At 37.6% G+C, this 24,500-nt stretch overlaps 1 protein-coding gene across 5 annotated transcripts in view; it reads left to right on the top strand.

Annotated features, from left to right (window-relative positions):
• Positions 1–24,500, top strand: part of LOC121369379 (dynein heavy chain 12, axonemal-like) — a 121,842-nt gene that overhangs the window by 64,840 nt on the left and 32,502 nt on the right. For all 5 annotated transcript variants that reach the window (XM_041494440.1, XM_041494438.1, XM_041494439.1 and 2 more), the window contains 12 exons: positions 435–627; positions 1,329–1,490; positions 2,151–2,345; positions 2,901–3,034; positions 3,429–3,591; positions 5,831–6,088; positions 7,315–7,446; positions 9,977–10,066; positions 10,991–11,521; positions 12,868–13,013; positions 14,005–14,219; positions 23,578–23,770. In XM_041494440.1, coding sequence (XP_041350374.1) covers positions 435–627; positions 1,329–1,490; positions 2,151–2,345; positions 2,901–3,034; positions 3,429–3,591; positions 5,831–6,088; positions 7,315–7,446; positions 9,977–10,066; positions 10,991–11,521; positions 12,868–13,013; positions 14,005–14,219; positions 23,578–23,770 — 2,412 coding nt within the window. The remainder of the gene's footprint in view (positions 1–434; positions 628–1,328; positions 1,491–2,150; positions 2,346–2,900; positions 3,035–3,428; positions 3,592–5,830; positions 6,089–7,314; positions 7,447–9,976; positions 10,067–10,990; positions 11,522–12,867; positions 13,014–14,004; positions 14,220–23,577; positions 23,771–24,500) is intronic.

Raw genomic sequence — 24,500 nt, 5'->3', positions numbered from 1 at the left:
ACACCCTGTACAGTCACAGTTTTTGTCAAAACATACCTTTGACTTTGCATTGTGTAGAGATGCAGCTTTGATTATAACTTTTATTGTTCGGATTTAGAGATTTACATGATGTCATAGTGTTACATGATGTCATAGTCCTAAATGATGTCATAGTCATACATGATTTCATAGTTATACATGATGTCATATGATAGTCATACATGATGTCATAGTCATGTGATGTTATAGTCATGTCATTTTCATACATGATGTGATTGTCCTAAATTGTGTCATAATCCTAAATGATGTCATCTAGTCATACAAGATGTCTTAGTCGTAAAAGATGTTATAGTCATAGATGGATGCTCTAGGCAGTATTGGTGAAGTTGGAGTAATTTGATGACATTTGAACTTTGTTTAAACTGTGAAGTTCATCCTTGGTGTTTGTGTTATAGATACGTTCTGGAGCACCTGTCTAGAATCTGTCGGATCCTGCGCGCGCCCGGGGGAAACGCCCTGCTGGTGGGTGTCGGGGGCAGTGGTCGGCAGTCTCTCACCCGACTGGCCACCGCCATGGCAGGCTACTCCATCTTCCAGCCCGAGATCTCCAAGAACTATGGCAAGACAGAGTGGAGAGAGGACATCAAGGTATAGTCGTCACTCATTAATCTTAGATGTATAGGGCTGAATGTACAGCTGCATGTGTGCATTTAAGAACTTAGATAAACACAGGTGTTACATAGCCGTGTGCACAAGTCATCCTGTATTTAAGACTTGAAAGCATGTTAAATAAATGTGGGCTGATCACCTTTCATAAATTTGGCCCATATAGATCCAGTAACTTTTTTCTTTTTTTGATTATCACATGAGTTTGGGCAGTGTTATATTCCCTTGCAAAATAATACAATTGTGAAGTAAGTTCCTGAGTCTTGTATAGCATGCACATAATGAAACTGGATGTGTGGAATACAATTTTGTTACTGCTGTTTATTTCATGTTATTGGTAGTAATAGTGCCATACCGTTGTGTAATTATATAGCACAGTTAAATATCCAGCTATGAGAAATACTTTTTACTTTTCATTTTAGGCACACAGCATAAATTTAATAACTTTCATGACCCAAGACTTAAAATTATAAGATTACCACATTTTCTGGTAGAAAAATTACAAAATATAATTCATTTGTATATGCAGAAATAACGGTAAAAAGTTGCAGATCAACTTTAAAGACATTTTGCAGTATTGTGGTGATTTGTGTGTTGACATGAAATAGAAGTTAAATGTGTTTTATAGAAGATAAATGTGAAGATAAACGTGAAATAGAAGTTAAATGTGTTTTTATTTATAGGAACTTCTGAAAAGTTCTGGTGCCCAGGGTAAGACAACTGTGTTTTTGATAACGGATACCCAGATTAAAGAGGAATCATTCCTGGAAGACATTGACAACTTGCTGAACACAGGAGAAGTTCCCAATCTGTTTCCCGCTGATGAAAAGGCGGAAATCTTAGAGGTAATTGTATTGTTTTGTCAACGTTTCTTCCCATCTAGCTGCAACAAAGTATGATGTTGTAATCTGTTTCCCGTTGATGAAAAGGCGGAAATTGTATTGTTTTGTCAACGTTTCTTCTCATCTAGCTGTAATTAAGTATGATGTTGTAATCTGTTTCCTGCTGATGAAAAGGCACACATTTTCGGGGTAATTGTATAATTTTGTCATCATTTCTTCTCATCTGTGTTAAAAAGTATGTTGGTGTAGTCAGAAATAATCTCTTTTACCGTTTCTGCAGTTTCCACCCTGGTACTTGTACTGCGTTTGGGTGTGCTAAAAAAATTGATATTTCCTAGTTGTAAACTCATAATTACAACTTGTTTGCATTGAGGTGTGCTTGTAAGAAAATAGTCAACAGTAATATATTTCATTTACATATTTATAGCTATTTTCAGTAATAATAAACAAAGTATGTTTAAGAAATAATAACAGTCTGTTTAAACTTAATTCTTCTACACCTTCAATTCGATTATTGAGTGTTTATGGTTAACAATGTACTGACTGTATTGATAGTAGAATACAGATGTTTACAAACCGATGCTTTACTCGTTTTGTAGATTGTGTGACATACATGTAGTAGAATATAAACGTTTACAAATCAGTGCTTTATTTATTTTGTAGATTGTGCGACCATTTGCGCAGGCTGGGGACAAGAATGCAGATTTCAGTCCACTCGCCCTGTTTGCATTCTTTGTAAACAGAGTGAAGACAAACCTCCACATCATCATCGCCTTCAGTCCCATCGGCGATGCCTTCAGGAACCGCCTGCGACAGTATCCATCGTTAATCAACTGCTGTACCATAGACTGGTTCCAGGTACGGTGGTTTGTAATCAAATATTGTAGTAAATTTGTTAAAATTATTAATTATAGCACACCCTAGATTTAAGAATTCTCGCGTCCAAACAGTAGCTATGGCTTGTTTGTTGGATTTTCATGTTTTAACTTCATTGCATGTGCTCAAGTTAACAATACAGGCATCGTGAATCCTGAGGTGGGTACAGATGGTGCTTTATGATTGCCCTAAAAATCCAGTATTTAATGGATGAATATATTGAATGGACATCTGTTTAGTGGTGATGATCTAACATATAGTGCAACCTCTCAAGACCAGACTCTCTGTAAACTGGAATTCTCTCAAAACTAGACATCTTACAGAGTCTCTTTTTAAAAACCAATACATCACTTAACCTCTCTAATCCAGATCCCTCTTAATAGTGGAGGGGTTTCACTGTATAATGCAAAAGATGCTATCCCAGCATTGCTAATATTTTAAAAGAAAATAATTACTTCTTTATAACTGAAAGGAGTTTGTGTATTTATTTCTGTGAGCCAGATGTACATTGTCTAACACTACCGGTTGTTTGTTTAGCCGTGGCCAGAAGATGCGCTGGAGAGAGTGGCCCACAAGTTTCTCGAGGATACTGATATCAGCGACAAAGAGAAAGAAGACTCAGTGTTCCTGTGTAAATACTTCCATGAGAGTGTTCGACTGCTGTCCGAAAGGTAAAGCCAGAGCTAGATCTAAGACGTGTTTAATAGCATCATGCAGATGTTTACAGTAATTAACAGCAGGGCTCATCTTGCCAAAATTGGCCACTTTTTTATCATTTCCAACGAAATACTCTACATTTCGTAAAATTGGCAAAAACAAGCGATCATTCTTTAGTTGGTGGGAGTGAGATGGATTTAGAGTATTTAGCTTGAGTATTTTGTCAAACTTTTTGCAATGCTGTGGTGAAAGCAAAAGTATGAATAACACTTGCTATCAATTATTCAGGGCACAAAGCATATCGTAAAGTAGATACAGACTGTGTACATCAAAGTGACCTGTTTTATTATGGAGTTGATTTACCATTAAATGTTTTATGAGTGCATATTCGTGTCTTGTTTTTCTCAGATTCCTGAACGAGTTGGGTCGGTATAACTATGTGACGCCCACATCGTACCTCGAGTTGATCAACTCCTTCAAGACAATGCTCAATAAGAAACAGGATGAAACGATGAAGGCGAAGAAGAGATATGTCGTCGGGTTGGAGAAACTGGCGTTCGCCGCGTCACAGGTACGTTCAAACCTCACTGCTGCAGTCATCTTAACAGAGTTAAACCAAATGAGTATTTTGCATAGGAATGTAGTACTGCTTTCAGTGTATGAAAAGTTAAAGTTTGTTTTGTTTAACAACACCACTAAAGCCCATTGATTTATTAATCATTGGCTGTTGGATGATGTATAGTCCTGAAGAGAAAACCTGCTACATTTTTCCATTAGTAGCAAGGGATCTTTTAGGAAAGTACATACCTTGGCCTTTGATACACCAGTCATGGTGCACCGGTTGGAATGAGAAATGGTCCAGTGGGCTCAACAATAGGGATTGATCCTAGACCGACCAAGCATCATGCCATCGCTTTACCACCCTCCATCAGTGCATTCTTATCGCTGATCAGATACATTAAGTTTAAAGATGAAATTAACAATTTTGTTGACATTTAATGGAGTTTTAATGATTATCTGTGATACATCAAAGTGCTGTTCATGTTACTAAATTATGACAGGTGACAAAGTGAGATGTCTTTTCCCTGAATATTGTTATTGTTTCAGCTGTGATAATTACATAGAGTAACATTTCCATATGTTTATTTTCCTTTTACATGTTGTGTGAATCCACGAATCCATGTCAACACTGATCATTTCCCATATCCGTTTGTGTATAGCCATCTGTGAAGGCATAATGACGGGAATTAATTTCAAAAGGACTTGTTAAGAACATCAGACAGTTCTGACTTCTTGCCCATATTGATAATGGTGTTTTCTTACATATGATGTCATTTCTTGTGGGATTCCACGCTTGTGTAATCTATAAAAAAAAAAAAAAATGTGATTCCAAATTGACATACAGAAATCATGCGTGATATGACGGCTAGTATGGAAACAGACATGGCAGACACATTACTTGATTTACAGAAAACAGACAAGAAAAATGTGCATATTGAAATGGCTTTACATGTTTTGTTTGTAGGTGCACTTGATGCAGCACATTGTTATTGTTTTAGCTGTGATGGCCCAGCTATGTGTTGTGTTTGTTATTGTTTTAGCTGTGATGGCCCAGCTATGTGTTGTGTTTGTTATTGTTTGAGCTGTGATGGCCCAGCTATGTGTTGTGTTTGTTATTGTTTGAGCTGTGATGACCACGCTACATGTTGTGTTTGTCATTGTTTGAGCTGTGATGACTGTTTTAAATGTGTTGTGTTAGTTGTTGTGTTAGCTGTGATAACTGTTTTAAATGTGTTGTGTTTGTTGTTGTGTTAGCTGTGATGACTGTTTTAAATGTGTTGTGTTTGTTGTTGTGTTAGCTGTGATGACTGTTTTAAATGTGTTGTGTTTGTTGTTGTGTTAGCTGTGATGACTGTTTTAAATGTGTTGTGTTTGTTGTTGTGTTAGCTGTGATGACTGTTTTAAATGTGTTGTGTTTGTTGTTGTGTTAGCTGTGATGACTGTTTTAAATGTGTTGTGTTTGTTGTTGTGTTAGCTGTGATGACTGTTTTAAATGTGTTGTGTTAGTTGTTGTGTTAGCTGTGATAACTGTTTTAAATGTGTTGTGTTTGTTGTTGTGTTAGCTGTGATGACTGTTTTAAATGTGTTGTGTTAGTTGTTGTGTTAGCTGTGATACCTGTTTTAAATGTGTTGTGTTAGTTGTTGTGTTAGCTGTGATGACTGTTTTAAATGTGTTGTGTTTGTTGTTGTGTTAGCTGTGATGACTGTTTTAAATGTGTTGTGTTAGTTGTTGTGTTAGCTGTGATAACTGTTTTAAATGTGTTGTGTTAGTTGTTGTGTTAGCTGTGATACCTGTTTTAAATGTGTTGTGTTTGTTGTTGTGTTAGCTGTGATACCTGTTTTAAATGTGTTGTGTTAGTTGTTGTGTTAGCTGTGATGACTGTTTTAAATGTGTTGTGTTTGTTGTTGTGTTAGCTGTGATGACAGTTTTAAATGTGTTGTGTTAGTTGTGTTAGCTGTGATAACTGTTTTAAATGTGTTGTTGTGTTAGCTGTGATGACTGTTTTAAATGTGTTGTGTTGTTAGCTGTGATGACTGTTTTAAATGTGTTGTGTTGTGTTAGCTGTGATGACTGTTTTAAATGTGTTGTGTTTGTCATTGTGTTAGCTGTGATGACTGTTTTAAATGTGTTGTTTGCAGGTAGCCATGATGTTGTGTTACTGTGATGACTGTTTTAAATGTGTTGTTTGCAGGTAGCCATGATGTTGTTGTTTGAGCTGTGATAACTGTTTTAAATGTGTTGTTTGCAGGTGGCGTCGATGCAGAAGGAGCTGGAGGACCTGCAGCCGGAGCTGGTGAAGAGTCAGGAGGAGAACAACAAGATGCTGATTGTGATTGACAAGGAGACCATCGAGGTGGAGGCCACCAGTAAGCGTGTCAAGGTGGACGAGGCCGCCGCCAACGAGCAGGCCGCCGAGGCCCAGGCCCTCAAGGACGAGTGTGAGGCCGACCTCGCTGAGGCTCTACCCGCCCTCGAGGCTGCCCTCGCCGCCCTCGATACACTCAAGGTTAGTCTGGTTACCCACCCTCGAGGCTGCCCTTGCCACCCTCAAGGTTAGTCTGGTTACCTGCCCTCACCACCCTAAATACACTCGAGTTTAGTGTGGCTTGCAGATAGACCTGTTTGTGTATCCTCCAAAGTCCTATAGTGTGAGGCAGATCCCGCCAAAGCCTTACCTGCCCTCAAGGCTGTCCTCGCCACCCTCGATACATTGAAGGTTAGTGTGGCTTTCAGGTAGACCGATTTATGTGTCCACCAAGTGTGAGGTAGATCCTGCCAAAACCTTATCCACCCTTTAGGCATCCTTTGACACATTCTAGGATAGTTTGGCTTTCAGACCTCACTGAGGCTTCACCCTCCCTTCAGGTGATCATCGCTGTTCTCAACACCCTCAAAGTTTATCTGCGTTTCAGATAGCCATGTTTGTGTGTCCACCATTCAGGTAGCGTAAAACTGAAGGCTAACAACCACAAGTGGTCGTATCCAAAGTCAAGGTTTTAACATAAACATTTTTTTAAAAATCTTGAAAGAAAGCAATTTTTTCTTTTCAACATCACCTGTCCTCAAAACTAGTGCATATTCCCTACGGTTAGTAGACAACATTTAGAAATGTGTTACAGACATCAAAGTCTCAAATAAACCAAGTAAAAAGGATAGATTGCTCAGATTACGATGGAGCAAAACCCAGGATGTCCGAACCATAAGATGCGAAGGAAAAAGAAGGAAGTTACAGTCACGTGACCGGAACAGGAAGGGGGGTGCGCAGTAGGAGAATTTTAGGCTATCCCATTTACTGTTGGGATGTTCGGACCAGTCTACTAACCATAGGGAATATGCACTAGTTTTGAGGACAGGTGATGTATCTATAAAAGTGAAAACACTCCAAGTTTTCTCCAATTTTTTGTTTTCAAATCATGTAGCCTTGAATCACTCCTTTTACATGTATGTAAATCTTAAATTTAAAAAATAAGAGAGAAATTCAAAATAGTGTATTACTCTCATTTAGAAAAGAAATATTGCAGGTGGTGAAAATAAGTCTTTTGATGTATCTTTTGTGTGTTAAATTTAGTCGCTATAGAGTTGTATCTGTACAGCTTTGTGAGTCCTGGCCAATGTAACAGTCGGTATAAGATCTTGAGTCACAATTAAATGTAGGAAGCTAAATGTGTTAATTGTTTCTACCAGTTGACTGTTACCGAGACCTACAGATATGTTTATGTTTCAATTTTACAGCCAGCTGACATCACCATAGTGAAATCCATGAAGAATCCACCAATAGGGGTGAAGGTCGTGATGGCTGCCGTCTGCATCATGAAGGACATCAAGCCTGACAGGATAAACGACCCAGAGAAACCAGGACAGAAGGTAAACGTTGTCATCATGTTAAACAGTTGATCATGTTGAAATATAGAAAACGTATTAAAACACTTTCACTAGCATGGTTAACTGTGACTTGTTCATGGTTAACTGACAGACACTTAGTCATGGTTAACTGTGACAGACACTTGATCATGGTTAACTGTGACAGACACTTGGTTAACTGTGACAGACACTTGGTCATGGTTAACTGTGACAGACACTTGGTTAACTGTGACAGACACTTGGTTAACTGTGACAGACACTTGGTCATGGATAACTGTGACAGACACTCGGTCATGGTTAACTGTGACAGACACTTGGTTAACTGTGACAGACACTTGGTCATGGTTAAACAGTTGATCATGTTGAAATATAGAAAACGTATTAAAACACTTTCACTAGCATGGTTAACTGTGACTTGTTCATGGTTAACTGACAGACACTTGGTCATGGTTAACTGTGACAGACACTTGGTTAACTGTGACAGACACTTGGTTAACTGTGACAGACACTTGGTCATGGATAACTGTGACAGACACTTGGTCATGGTTAACTGACAGACACTTGGTTAACTGTGACAGACACTTGGTCATGGTTAACTCTGACAGACACTTGGTTAACTGTGACAGACACTTGGTCATGGTTAACTGTGACAGACACTTGGTCAACTGTGACAGACACTTGGTCATGGTTAACTGTGACAGACACTTGGTCAACTGTGACAGACACTTGGTCATGGTTAACTGTGACAGACACTTGGTTAACTGTGACAAACACTTGGTCATGGTTAACTGTGACAGACACATGGTCATGGTCAACTGTGACAGACACTTGGTTAACTGTGACAGACACTTGGTCATGGTTAAACAGTTGATCATGTTGAAATATAGAAAACGTATTAAAACACTTTCACTAGCATGGTTAACTGTGACTTGTTCATGGTTAACTGACAGACACTTAGTCATGGTTAACTGTGACAGACACTTGGTTAACTGTGACAGACACTTGGTTAACTGTGACAGACACTTGGTCATGGATAACTGTGACAGACACTTGGTCATGGTTAACTGACAGACACTTGGTTAACTGTGACAGACACTTGGTCATGGTTAACTGTGACAGACACTTGGTTAACTGTGACAGACACTTGGTCATGGTTAACTGTGACAGACGCTTGGTCAACTGTGACAGACACTTGGTCATGGTTAACTGACAGACACTTGGTTAACTGTGACAGACACTTGGTCATGGTTAACTGTGACAGACACTTGGTTATGGTTAACTGTGACAGACACTTGGTTAACTGTGACGGACACTTGGTCATGGTTAACTGTGACAGACTTGGTTAACTGTGACAGACATTGGTTAACTGTAACAGACACTTGGTCATGGATAACTGACAGACACTTGGTCATGGTTAACTGTGACAGACACTTGGTTAACTGTGACAGACACTTGGTCATGGTTAACTGTGACAGACACTTGGTCATGGTTAACTGTGACAGACACTTGGTTAACTGTGACAGACACTTGGTTAACTATGTTAGACACTTGGTCATGGTTAACTGACAGACACTTGGTTAACTGTGACAGACACTTGGTCATGGTTAACTGTGACAGACACTTGGTTAACTGTGTTAAACACTTGGTCATGGTTAACTGACAGACACTTGGTTAACTGTGACAGACACTTGGTTAACTGTGACAGACACTTGGTTAACTGTGTTAGACACTTGGTCATGGTTAACTGTGACAGACACTTGGTTAACTGTGACAGACACTTGGTTAACTGTGTTAAACACTTGGTCATGGTTAACTGACAGACACTTGGTTAACTGTGACAGACACTTGGTTAACTGTGACAGACACTTGGTTAACTGTGTTAAACACTTGGTCATGGTTAACTGACAGACACTTGGTTAACTGTGACAGACACTTGGTTAACTGTGACAGACACTTGGTTAACTGTGACAGACACTTGGTCATGGTTAACTGATGGACACTTGGTTAACTGTGACAGACACTTGGTTAACTGTGTTAGACACTTGGTCATGGTTAACTGTGACAGACACTTGGTTAACTGTGTTAGACACTTGGTTAACCACACAGACACTTGGTCATGGTTAAAACTGCTTGGATCCAGGATACAAAATGTACAAAACTGAGGTCTATACTAAGGCCTAAAAATTAATTTGTGTACCATGACCAAACATCTTTTTTTTTTCATTGTATTTTATTTTAACTTGATTTGTGCTGATATGCATTTACAGTTAAACAATGCTGTCCTGGACAGTTTTTGGTTGGTAAGAGAGAAGTCAGTGCTACACATTTGTACAAGAATGTGAAATAATTAAAGCCCCTAACAGCCTGAATATTAAGTTGGTTATTTGACTGTGTACTGGTTTTTCTTTTGAACTTAGCCTGACCTCTGACCTAGGGCACTTTCCTTGTTAAAAGCGCCTGGTTCTAACATCCTGACTGACAATTAGCTACAATCTTCTGGTGCTCTAACTTATTTTTGTCTTGTGTTTTTCAGATTCTGGACTACTGGGGTCCATCGAAGAAACTTCTTGGTGACATGAACTTCCTGAACATGCTCAAAGAGTATGACAGAGACAACATACCTGTAAGTGTTAGACTGTGGCACGTGAAAAATTTAATATACCACAATATTTAGTTTTTAATATCTGTTAGAGATGACATACACTTGTGTATTACTGACTGTTAATTTAACATAACTTTGTTACATGCCCCTGCGTGTGCTGTAACCTCACCGTGGTGCAGGGGTGTAACATTCTCTTTGAGAATGGCCAATACAGCACAAATTGAAGTTTAGAGTAAAATTCGGTGTCCGTAAAATTCTGTGATATTTGTATTTGTATCTTTGCACAGTTCTTTACACTGTTTTTGTTTAAACCTTGAATTTTTATATTGATGTTGATCATCACTTTATTTATTTGCATTACCATAGTTTGACACCCAATAGTCGATGTATTTTTCGTGCTGGGGTGTCGTTAAACATTCATTCATTCATTCATTCATTTGTTACATGTTAAAAATCAGCATATTTATTTTTATTAAATTTGTTGATTCTTTTTGTTATCAGTATCAATATTCTATTGCTATTAATTTATTGATTTTGTTTTTAAATTCAAACATCGATCAGGGTTTCTGCCAGAGGGTACGGAGGATAAAATTTTATACCCCAAAATCTTGTAAATTAATGGTTATATTTTTGCAATATTTATATAGAATTGCTTTTTAAAATTTGTTAAAGTGCATGACATGCAATGTCCAATTTCAAACATTTCTAACCCACATCACCCAGTAGGGTCACTTATTGTCTGTTTTGTTTTGCTTATGTACCCTCAAATTACTTTCTTGCAGAAATCTTGAATAGATTCATTTCAATTATTAAACGTGTTTACCCCTTTCAGCCCCACTGCATGGCCAAAATACTGGTAACCCTCGGATTATTTCCTGGTAGAAAACCTGAACATATTTATTTCAATTAAACTGTTAAATTAAAGTTTACCCCTCTCACTTCCAGCCACACTGCATGGCCAAAATAAGGAAGGAATTCATCGGCACCCCCGAGTTTGACCCTGTGAAGGTAGCCAACGCGTCCTCTGCGGCCGAGGGCCTGTGCAAGTGGATCCTGGCGATGGAGATCTATGACCGCGTGGCCAAGGTGGTCGCGCCCAAGAAGGCGAAGCTGGCGGAGGCCGAGAGTCAGCTGAAGGAGACGATGGACCAGCTGAACAAGAAGCGCGCGGAGCTGGCGGCTGTCGAGAAGCGTCTGGCCGACCTGAAGCAGACCTTCCAGGAGATGAACGACAAGAAGGAGAAGCTTGAGTTCCAGGTCGACCTGTGTGGCAAGAAGCTGGTGCGCGCTGAGAAGCTCATCGGAGGGCTGGGGGGCGAGAAGGAGCGCTGGACCGTGGCCGCCAACAACCTGCAGAAAATTTACGACAACCTGATGGGAGACGTACTCATCTCCGCCGGCGTCATCGCCTACCTCGGACCCTTCACATCGGCGTTCAGGGACCTCTGCACCACCGACTGGGTCAAGAACTGTCTCGTGAGTAACTCACTGGCTTTATAGTCTTTTGTATCTCATTTACGTTAGTTTTATCACCTCCACATTCGGGGACCACTGCACCACTGACTGGGTCAAGAACTGTCTCGTGAGTAACTCACTGGCTTTATAGTCTTTTGTATCTCATTTACGTTAGTTTTATCACCTCCACAAATAGAGACCACTGCACCACCGACTGGGTCAAGAACTGTCTCGTGAGTAACTCACTGGCTTTATAGTCTTTTGTATCTCATTTACGTTAGTTTTATCACCTCCACATTCAGGGACCACTGCACCACCAACTGGGTCAAGAACTGTCTCGTGAGTAACTCACTGGCTTTATAGTCTTTTGTATCTCATTTACGTTAGTTTTATCACCTCCACATTCAGAGACCACTGCACCACTGACTGGGTCTCGTGATTACCTCACTAGCTGGCGTCATATTAATTTGTATTTCCTTTGTTTTATGATCTTAATGACACTGTCATAATATTACTTTGTCTCTACTTTAGATTCTTTTTAGGGGGTGGGACATAGCCCAATGGTAAAACACTCACTTGATGTGCGGTTGATCTAGGATCGATCCCTGTCGGTGGGCCCATTAGGCTATTTCTCGTCTCAGCCAATGCACCACAACTGGTATATCAAATGCCGTAGTATGTGTTATCCTGTCTGTGGGATGGTACATATAAAAGATCCCTTGCTACTAATGGAAAAATGTTGCAGGTTTCCTCTCTAAGACTATATGTCAAAATTACCAAATGTTTCACATCCAATAGCCGAGGATTAATAAATCAATGTGCTCTAGTGGTGTCATTAAACAAAACAAATTTTTTAAAATTATTTTATAATCTTAACAGAATATTGGAGAACCATTTTCTTCACTTAAAAATTATCAAACTCACTTTTGCTCATTAGTTGTGTTTAATCTTCTGACTACTAGATTATTGTTTTTTACAAAAAACATATTGAAGGGTACATCTTTATCACTTTTACTCAAATATTTTCACTTAAAGATTTTATAAATACATATATTAATGTTTGTATGTTAAAGGACAAATATTATTTTTGTGGGGTTTTTTTTATTTTTATATTTTAGACTAGTTAATAATTAAATTTGTACAAAAAGTTTATGAATTGTTTGTGGCCAAATGGCAGGTATTTACAGCCTTTATTTCAACTAACTTTGTATTGCTGACTACAATTGTTTTAGGTTAAAAGAACTTCCAATTGTATCCCAATATTGTCCAACACTTATTTATTCCAGAGAATGCTGTAATTTTAACAAGAATTCTTGACTTTGTAATGTTACATGTGTATCTCCACTGATGTAATTGTTGTGTATCAGGCCAAAGACATCCCATGTACAAAAGACTTCTCGTTGAGTAAGACACTGGGTGAACCCATCAAGATACAGGCGTGGAACATTGCTGGCCTGCCAAAAGATTCCTTCTCCATCGATAACGGTGTCATTGTGGCCAATGCACGGAGGTGGTAAGTGTTTGAAAAGGATTTTCTCAATCCATGTATATTGGTACATTTTATTTAACACGTAATTGTTTTTCGATATATCTATATATACAGTAAAACCCCTCAAAACTGGACCCTCTGTAGAGCAGAATTCTCTCAAAACTGGATGTTTTTCGCAGTACCTTTTTAACTATGAGTACAGAACATAACCTCTTTAAACTGGATACTCCTTAAAAGCAGATGTTTTACTTGGCCTCATACGTGTCCAGTTTAGAGGGGATTGCTATAACCAAAGCAGATGTTTTACTTGGCCTCATACGTGTCCAGTTTAGAGGGGATTCCTATAACCAAAGTTATTCTCTGATTTTATTTTTAACAGCAGGGAATTACAAGAAAATTATGAAATACAATTAGTGTGGAACCTGATTTGGGTGATATGCAGTACGTAATGAGGTGTGGGTATTGACAAGCTGCCTTTGCATTGTAATCCCAATAGGCCTTTGTCAGTCAGTTCGTATTCTGCTATTTTACCATGAAGTTTGAAAAGCTCCAGATTTTACCACAGATATAAGTTAAGTGCCACCTAAATGCCAGATTTTCTGCTGTTGTTATTTGGTGAAAAGCTCACAATAATCCAGGGTGTTTTTTTCAAGACCTTACAAAGTTTTTCAGTTTATTATTTTTTGGGAGGATCCAAGTTCACTTTAATGCTTTTTAGCAGTATTTTGTGGGCTTGAAGGACGTGGGGAAAAAGATACAGCTGGCATGAAAACTTTCAGAAATATTAGCACTGCCCCAAAACAGGCCCTGTCCCAATTTTTTAGTTCTTTGATGAAAAGATTCCACTAACTCCTCGATCTACCTCGCAAGAGTCTTCAGATTCCCTGAGTTTTGTTTGAAGGTAATTTGCACCCCTACTGATTGACCTAATGTCAGTGCATGTGTTGTGTAATATTTTCCAGTGTGATGTTCACCAATGTATTGTGTGATGTTTACCAATGTTCTATCTCCGCAGGCCGCTGATGATCGACCCGCAGGCCCAGGCCAACAAGTGGGTGAAGAACTCTGAGAAGGACAACAAGCTGTCGATCATCAAACTGACAGATGCCGACTACATGCGCACGCTCGAAAACTGCATCAACTTTGGCAACCCCCTCCTCCTGGAGAATGTGGGGGAGGATCTCGACCCGTCCCTCGAGCCCCTCCTACTCAAACAGACCTTCAAACAGAGTGAGTGTTAGACATCACAGTCAGTAGTGTTAGATATCACAGTCGGTAGTGTTAGACATCACAGTCAGTAGTGTAATACATCACAGTCAGTAGTGCTAGACATCACTGTCGGTAGTGGTAGACATCACAGTCGGTAGTGTTAGACATCACAGTTGGTAGTGTTAGACATTACAGTCGGTAGTGCTAGACATCACAGTCGGTAGTCATACATCACAGTCAGTAGTGCTAGACATCACTGTCAGTAGTGTTAGACGTCAGAGTCGGTAGTGTTATACATCACAGTCTGTAGTGCTAGACATCACTGTCGGTAGTGTTAGGCATCACAGTCGGTAGTGCTAGACATCACAGTCGGTAGTGTAAGACATCACTGTCGGTACTGTTAGACATAACTGTCGGTAATGTCAGTTCTAACTGCTCTTACTCAGATTGAGTGCAAACATCGATAATGTCTGTAGTCTTAGACAAAATCACACTCAGTATGGTTAAATATCACAATCTGTTGTGTTAAACATAGTCTATTTTATGTTCAGCATCACAGTCAGTGATAAACATCACAATCTGCAGTGTTAATTTAATATCACAGACTGAAGGATTAAACATCACACTCTGCAGAGTTAATTTAATATCACAGACTGAAGGATTAAACATCACAGTCTGCAGAGTTAATTTAATATCACAAACTGAAGGATTAAACATCACAGTCTGCAGTCTTAATTTAATATCACAAACTGAAGGATTAAACATCACAGTCTGCAGTTATAATTTAATATTACAGACTGAAGGATTAAACATCACAGTCTGCAGAGTTAATTTAATATCACAGACTGAAGGATTAAACATCACAATCTGCAGAGTTAATTTAATATCACAGACTGAAGGATTAAACATCACAATCTGTAGAGTTAATTTAATATCATAGACTGAAGGATTAAACATCACAGTCTGCAGTCTTAATTTAATATCACAGACTGAAGGATTAAACATCACAGTCTGCAGAGTTAATTTAATATCACAAACTGAAGGATTAAACTTCACAGTCTGCAGTCTTAATTTAATATCACAAACTGAAGGATTAAACATCAGTCTGCAGTCTTAATTTAATATCACAAACTGAAGATTAAACATCACAGTCTGCAGTGTTAATTTAATATCATAGACTGAAGGATTAAACATCACAATCTGCACTGTTAATTTAATATCACAGACTGAAGGATTAAACATCACAGTTGGAAGTGTTAAACATCACTGATCTGCCATTATGTTAATAGAAGGGTTTATAATAAATGTTTAGATGGGTTTTTTTATTAAAAAGATTATTTCCGGAGTGTGAAGGTTACTCATTGTAATTGATATCCCAGTATTGTTTGATATGGAGAATCTGATATTGAATGTCAATGTTGGATGAAATGTATAAAGCAGGTGCTTAGTTTTACCTCAGTAAGAGCAAGGAGGGGTGATCCAGACAGGTGAGGGGTGTGTCCAGGATAGTGTACTTAAACCTCAAATGTAATGATAAATAAATCAACCTTAAATGTAATGAAAAATAAATCAACATTAAATGTAATGATAAATGAATAAATGTTAGCAGAACGTGTGGTGTATCTGGTAATAAAGAGTTATGTAACCATAATTGCAATGTGCTAGACACTGAGTGATTTCTGTATTCTTCTCTCTCTGCTTGCCTGTGATCAGAAGGTACGTATTCCATAGCATGTTGTCGTCTTCTGTAGTCACACTCTCAATAACACTGCTATATTGCTGGGCATTCATTAGCAGTTAACTGCTATTTGATTAAGTTATAAAGTTTAAAGTGTAATAACAAATTTGTTATATCTTATATTTTGTTTGTGAATACTGTCAGCAGATAAATAGATGTATTTGTGAAAATTGGCTGCAGATAACAGTAATGACTAAATAATTAGGATTACTGAAGTAATAATCAGTTTGGACATTACGTGTATAACTTAATTTTGTCATGGTTTTTATAAAACTTACATGTCGTTTATTTGCCTTTGCATTAGATTGTGTATTCCCTGTGTTTCCTCCCTTCTAGAACTCATTTCAATGTACTGGGCCCTATTTCACAAAACATTGTAAGCGTGGTTGTTTTTCACGTAAACGTAAATTTACGACTAAACCACAATTCTTATTACTACTACAGTAAAGTGCTCTTATAGCGAACTAGACAGGACCATGTTATTTAGTTTCTTATAGCAGTAGTTTGTTGTACACATTTCTACAAGTTGGTTATTCATGTATAGGGATATAAAATGGGACTTTACCATCAGTGCATTCTATGCAGTAGTTCGTTCTATGCAGTAGTTCGTTCCATGCAGTAGTTCGTTCCATGCAGTAGTTCGTTCCATGCAGTAGTTCGTTCTATGCAGTAGTTCGTTCCATGCAGTAGTTCGTTCCATGCAGTAGTTCGTTCCATGCAGTAGTTCCTTCCATGCAGTAGTTCGTTCTATGCAGTAGTTCGTTCTAAGCAGTAGTTCGTTCCATGCAGTAGTTCGTTCCATGCAGTAGTTCGTTCCATGCAGTAGTTCCTTCCATGCAGTAGTTCGTTCTATGCAGTAGTTCGTTCTAAGCAGTAGTTCGTTCTATGCAGTAGTTCCTTCTATGCAGTAGTTCGTTCTATGCAGTAGTTCGTTCTAAGCATGTTCGTTATAAGTGTACTTTACTGTAATAGTAAACCAAATATAGTTTGAAATATACATATTTCAATTTCTTTGTCCCTAACATGCTCCATCTTCTGTAATGATGTAATGTTCTGTGTGAAATAGATGCCGAACATGTGTAAACGTATGGCCGATATAACTGCTAGTCACGCACATAAACTTACGATGTTATGTGAAATGTGCCCCTGTTGTTACTGGTTGCTGATACAAGACCAGTGATGACTTGAATACTCCACACATGCAAGGCATTCATTGACTGCTCTTTGTAGCAGGCTGTATCTAACTCGGTCAGTAATGTGCCCCTGTTGTTACTGGTTGCTGATACAAGACCAGTGATGACTTGAATACTCCACACATGCAAGGCATTCATTGACTGCTCTTTGTAGCAGGCTGTATCTAACTCGGTCAGTAACGTGCCCCTGTTGTTACTGGTTGCTGATACAAGACCAGTGATGACTTGACTACTGAACACATGCAAGGCATTCATTGACTGCTCTTTGTAGCAGGCTGTATCTAACACGGTAAGTAATGTGCTTGCCTGGGGTGCTTAGGTCATAGGATCAAATCCCCACAGTGGCTCTGATTGTGGGCATTTTCATGTCCCAACCAGTACTCTACAAGTTAGGGAAAGTGCGCATGATAGATCCCTAGCGCTGCAGATGGAAAAATGTTGCAGATTTCCAGGATTATAAAATGTATAAAATAACATAACAACAGCCAATGATTAATAAATCAGTCTGCTCTAGTGGTGTCGTTAAACAAACAAACGTTTTTAATTGTTCCTTGGTGTTACTGCTAGCTTGTTAAAAAAAGACTATAAAAAGTTAAAACGTTCCTCTGTTAGCATGTGTTTAACACTGACTCAAACCACTGTCTCTACAAGATACTCAAGACCACTTGTCTCCTCCTGTCACTCCACCTTTTCTAGGATTCAGTGCCCACTTTTGGGAAGATCTGCAAAAGACTTACAAAGACTGAGTCACCAATGTCTCTTGTTCTGTGTCATTTGATATTAGTGGAATATTCTTTGCAAGCAGCTAAAAAGAAAATAGCCTGTGGTAGTAGAAAGAAGCAGCTATACTGATTAGATCTGTATACTGTTTTAATTGAGTTCAAGGCAACGGCTAATGAGCTATGTTGGAAAACAGTTTGTGTGCCTCTAGTTTATATACATGATCAATGTATTTTTGATTCTTAATAGAGACCCTACTTTATATAGTTTACACGATCAATGCATTTTTGATTCTTAATAGGGACCCTACTTTATATAGTTTACACGATCAATGTATTTTTGATTCTTAATAGGGACCCTACTTTATATAGTTTACACGATCAATGTATTTTTGATTCTTAATAGGGACCCTACTTTATATAGTTTACACGATCAATGTATTTTTGATTCTTAATAGGGACCCTACTTTATATAGTTTACACGATCAATGCATTTTTGATTCTTAATAGGGACCCTACTTTATATAGTTTACACGATCAATGCATTTTTGATTCTTAATAGGGACCCTACTTTATATAGTTTACACGATCAATGCATTTTTGATTCTTAATAGGGACCCTACTTTATATAGTTTACACGATCAATGTATTTTTGATTCTTAATAGGGACCCTACTTTATATAGTTTACACGATCAATGTATTTTTGATTCTTAATAGGGACCCTACTTTATATAGTTTACACGATCAATGCATTTTTGATTCTTAATAGGGACCCTACTTTATATAGTTTACACGATCAATGTATTTTTGATTCTTAATAGGGACCCTACTTTATATAGTTTACACGATCAATGCATTTTTGATTTTTAATAGAGAACCTACTTTATACCAATTATTAATTTATTTTTGATACTTAATAGGGAATGCGGACGCTGTTTGTAAGTTTAATACAGTGGACTCTATAAAAACTACATTTATCTGGAATAAAGAAACATATTACTGTTTTTAAAGTATTATTATTCATATAACACTGTGGTATATTTGTATTTTCTCCTCAGTTTTAGAGTCCATTGTATATCTGTGTATATCTGTGTAAATATACACACGATCACTAAATCAACAATCGTGACATATGTGTTAAAGAAGCTGCTATGCAATATGATCACATGCCTTTCAGCTGCAATGTGTATGTGTAAATATTATAAACATTCAGTGATACTTTTAAATGAGTTCGGGTTTTTTTTTTGGGGGGGGTGTTGGGGGTGGCGGATAACCCTATGAGTATGAATATCTTGTGTTAAACAAATAATTTTTTATATTTTACAGAAACACACATGATTAATGAAGTCTTTATTATACATTTTTAATCTTTTTTCTTAAACAAATATCTGCAATTCTTTGATACAGTGATATGTAAATATTCTAACAAGACCCAATTGTTTATAAGGACGTTACCTCACAACATACGGTACTTATTCAAAGTTTCTATTTTATGAAAAGTATCAAGTTGATTTAATTACACTAACCATTATTTTAATGATCTTGTGTTATGCTGATGTTATTTATTTATATGATGTACCATATACTGAGTATGTGAATGTTTGTCTGTGGACAGACTGTCTGCCTCTTTGCCGCTGTGTGCTTGCTTTGATCACAGTTCAATCGTGTGGAAGATAAATGGGCTCTGTGTTGTCTCAGGGTCATCATCATAAGCTTTGGTCGTTGTCTCCATCAATAAACCCTGTGTGTTTGTCAAATATTTGTTGTCAGTCAATTATTGGCACGTAGATTCCAGGCTCATTATTGGTAACAGTTTTAAAAAATAATAAAAATAAAAACCCATTGGCCAATATGTATGTTTTTTCCCCTATTATTGAGTGTTATAGGGCTTTTGGATTAGAATGATTATTAGCATACACACAATCAAAACCAAATAGGAAACTTTTCCTTTCTATTTAGATTTTGCATACATTGTAACTTTACTGCAACTAGTAGAACTGGGTTTAGTGACAACGCTGACATGTTTTCATTAAATGTACCTGCATTAAAACACTAGCTGGTTCCATAAAGCAGGCTCGACCCTCTTCCTTGCTGTTCATATCCAGGAGTAACAGCCTAGATAGCTACATTGTTCATGCAACACTTGAAGATTTTAATTGATTTTTTTCCAAATTTCAGTTGTTTTTTCTGTGTAATAGATGTGAAAATGGGGGGGTTATTTTTTCTTTTTTTTCTTTTTTGGAAGGGGGTTGGATGTGGGTGCAGACTTTTTCGTACTTTATTTTGTTGATTTTGTTTGTTTGTAGTTGTTGGGGTTTTTTTTTTTTGGGGGGGGGGTAAGGACTTATTATTTTGTGTGATTTTGTTTGTTTGGGGGTTTCTTCTTCTTTTTTTTCTTCTTTTTTTTTTTGGGGGGGGGGGGGGGGGTAAGGAGTTGTTAGTAAGTTTAATTTTTAAATGAACATTGAGAACTGGGTTGTCTTATTAATTTCAAGTAATCCAGTTCATACATGTACTTGTGCACTGCATTTTTTTTTTTTTTTTTTTTTTAAACTTCTTTTCTACAAAAGTTCTAGTTTACTGTGTAGATTCACGTTGTATTTTTGGATGAAGTCTAGTAGTTAGGAATGCAGATCTTCAAAGTAGCCATGATATGAATGTTCTACGGTTTATCTGTCTGTGCCTTGATTACTGTGTACTGAATACTTAGGTGTCCCAGACATTTTGTTGTGTATGTTTTATCAGTAGATTTTTTAAATACTTTAATTGACTTGAAACTATATGCATGTTGATCATAGGTCAATATTACTGATTAACTGTCTTGCATATTAATGACTGTGTATTGAATGCTAGTTAGTTTACAGTTTATAGATATACAAGATGTCTTGTGGATGTTTTATCAGTAGTTTTTCACTGAATTTACTGACTTAATTGAGAGAAAAAACTGCATGTTAATTTTTTTTTCTTCTTCTCATTTTTGCAACCATTCTCCATTAATGCTATTGCATGGTACAGGGGAGAGTAAGTTATCGTGTTGTAGTCAGTGTACCATTGTGTATTTAGTGCATGGTGTCTGTTAGATGTCTGTGTAGCTCACTTAGCTCAATATCCTTTTTTTGTACAGAAATTCGGGACAACTAAAATGGAGAATTCAGTTTGAATAACTTTCATATTTATTGGGTGTGATTTGTTTTTTGTTTTTTTAAATAAATGTTTTTATTTTTGCATTGAACAGATCATGGTAATTTTGAGTGTTTGTTGATTTTATACTGTGCTTTATATTTGTATTCAAGCATATCTGCAGAGGATGAATCCCTTTCCCCTTTTCCAAATCAATTTTATGGGTTTTTTAATATGTATATGCAGATGTTTCATTACACATTATTGATGCCCTCCAGAATCTAGACTGGTCAGCCCCTGCAAAAATTCCTGCTCTTTTTTTTTGGAAGGGGGGGGGGGGGGGGGGTACATACATGTATGGTGTATGAGATAACCAGGTAACAAAATATAAATAAATAAATAAATATATATTCTGTATTCTGTCACTTCTAAAAGTATTTCATTTTCAAAGGTAATTTTTAAATCCCAACCATAATTATGACTACATTGTATTGAACATGTTGCAGTCTGAGCTGCAGACGTAAATGTAGATATAGTGATGTTTAACAGAGTGTGTTTAACAGAGTGTGTCGGTGTTTTCTGTCTACTACTAGTATTTATATCACAGTGACTGAAGTCTGCTGCTGTATCACACAAGTTATACGCATGTCATGAGACCAGATATCGACCATATTTGACAAAAAACATGAAATTTCTATTTATTATATAACTTTTACCAGTTTAAGAGCCTGTTCAAGACAAAAAGAAAGAAAGAAATGTGTTATTTAACAATGCACTCAACACATTTTATTTACGGTTATATGGCGTCAGACACATGTTTAACGACCACACAGATTTTGAGAGGAAACCCGCTGTTGCCACTACATGGGCTACTCTTTCCAATTAGCAGCAAGGGATCTTTTATTTGCGCTTCCCACAGGCAGGATAGCACAAACCATGGCCTTTGTTGAACCAGTTATGGATCACTGGTCAGTGCAAGTGGTTTACACCTGCCCATTGAGCCTTGCGGAGCATTCACTCAGGGTTTGGAGTCGGTATCTGGATTCAAGAAGGCCTCGGCCCCCCCCCCCCCCCCCCCGCCCCCCCCCTTAGATCTGTCACTGCTATCATTAAATTAGCGTTATGCAGAAAAACCATGTTAGCAAGCAGCCACTTATGGTTGATTTCCTAAGTGTGCCTCTGTATTCTCTCCAATAGACGGTCGACAGTGTGTTCACTCCCCCAGCCAATTGTTAGTGGTGCGACTAATTCCCAACAACAAACAATAATGAAATACTGGACGTACATACAAGTCAGTTGTTAGTGGTGCGACTCTAAGTCCCAACAACAAACAATAATGAAATACTGGACGTACATACAATTCAGTTGAAATCTAATTGACACCTTATTTGTCATATTATCTGTAAATGTGTTTGTGCACAGTTTAAATATGTTATCTGTGACCAGGGGCGTATCAATCAAATCATGATTTCTCAAGATGACAAACATTACATTGTTTGGAGAAAAGCATTTGGTTAAAGTCAGGTTAATGTTTGATTTTTGTAAATCAATATTATCTGGGTTTGTTATTATTTGTTCTTGTTTAGTTGAGGCAAATACAACAGTGATTATTTGCAGATTGTACATAGATGTGTGAGTTTGTCAACTGTTTGTCACTGTGTTGTCAGTGTAGTCTTTTTCTTTATTGTTTTGTAAACAAGATATACTGGAAGATACCTGCAAGGTTTTATATACTCTTTGTATTTGTGAATATATGAATACATTGGTCGTAAATTGGTGTCCTCGATTTGTTGTTGTTGAGCTGTAAAAATATGTTTTTGGCATTTCGTGTTGCTGTATTATTTTCACATGCATGTTCATAAAAATAATTAATTGTTTGTCCTAGGTTAATTTGAGATAAAAATAGTAAAATTAGTATAACAAAAGTGTTTATTTTCTGTTCATTAAAATGTAAAACTAACTAACAACACTGTTTTTCATGCAGGAATGTATATTTATATAATACTATTATTTTAGATAAATGCCTATGATAAGTTTAGACTTTGTTAATATTGTTAGTCAGTCACATTACAGTGTGGTTCTTTTTGTTTGTAATTAGTTGCACTCATTTAGTGCATGAATATACTGACTGGTCAAAAGGAGATTGATTGGAAGTACCTTCATGCGAGAGGTGCATGTCATATCCTAGACAATTGTGAAAACTTCATTCGCGTGTCGCTCACTCAAGTCTAATTAACTCATTTTTTTCATTTGCACTTTAAATTTATGACATTGTATACATGTATTAGCTAATACATGGTTATTATGGGTGATGTAAAAAACAATTGTTACAAGACGGGAAACATTGTGTTCTGTGTAGTTATGATTCATTGTGTATACAACAAGTGTCGGACATCGATAAGCTAGACTTTATAGTCTTAAATGTTAAATAGTAGTTGCTGATCAATGTTTTTAATAGACTAGCAGCTGTCACTAATCAAAACATTAAACAAGGTATTCTCTGCCTGAATTTGTCTTTGCATACCCCATAAATAGTGCCACACATTTTGAATTCTTGTTATGTGTATTTGCCATGTTCTTATCTTGTCGACGCTGTCTCTGTTTGCAGGTGGAGTGGACATGATCCGCCTCGGTGACAACGTCATAGAGTACAGCCAGGACTTCCGCTTCTACATCACGACGAAGCTGCGCAACCCGCACTACCTGCCGGAGATCTCGACCAAGGTGTCACTGCTCAACTTCATGATCACACCCGAGGGGCTCGAGGACCAGCTTCTGGGGATCGTTGTCGCCAAGGAGAGGTAACTTACATAGTGGTCACAGAGATACCAAGATAGTGCTTACAGTGGTTACTATGAAACCGAGATAGTGATTACAGTGGTTACAGAGAAACTGAGATGGTGGTTTTACAGAGATACCAAGATAGTGGTCACAGAGAAACTGAGATGGTGGTTACAGTGATACCGAAATAGTGGTCACAGAGAAACTGAGATGGTGGTTTACAGAGAAACTGAGATAGTGGTTACAGTGAAACTGAGATAGTGGTTACAGTGAAACTGAGATAGTGGTTACAGTGAAACTGAGATTGTGGTTATAGTGAGACCGAGATAGTGGTCACAGAGAAACTGAGATGGTAGTTACAGTGAAACTGAGATTGTGGTTACAGAGAAACTGAGATTGTGGTTACAGTGAAACTGATATTGTGGTTACAGTGAAACTGAGATTGTGGTTACAGTGATTCTATTTTTTTCTTTATTTTAAAAAACAAATGTCATTCTACTGCACATTAGCAATTCTTTTATGGGATGTAGGTCAGTGGTAGAACACTCGTCTGAGGTCGCCCTTCTTTATTCGAATGCTAGCCCATCCTGACCAGTTCACCACAACTGTTATGTCATAGGCTGTGATATGTACTCTTCTATGTATTGGAAGGTGTTTAATTCCTGGGGATTTTGGTAGAAATAGCTTGCGAGGTAGTGGCAAGCTTCCACTTAACCATATGTCCATATATGTCCATAGCCATATGTATAT

The sequence above is a fragment of the Gigantopelta aegis genome, chromosome 3 (assembly GCF_016097555.1).
Source record: "Gigantopelta aegis isolate Gae_Host chromosome 3, Gae_host_genome, whole genome shotgun sequence".
Taxonomy (NCBI): domain Eukaryota; kingdom Metazoa; phylum Mollusca; class Gastropoda; order Neomphalida; family Peltospiridae; genus Gigantopelta; species Gigantopelta aegis.
Note: the sequence above shows the minus strand (reverse complement) of the source record. Positions and strands in the feature narration are given on the sequence as shown.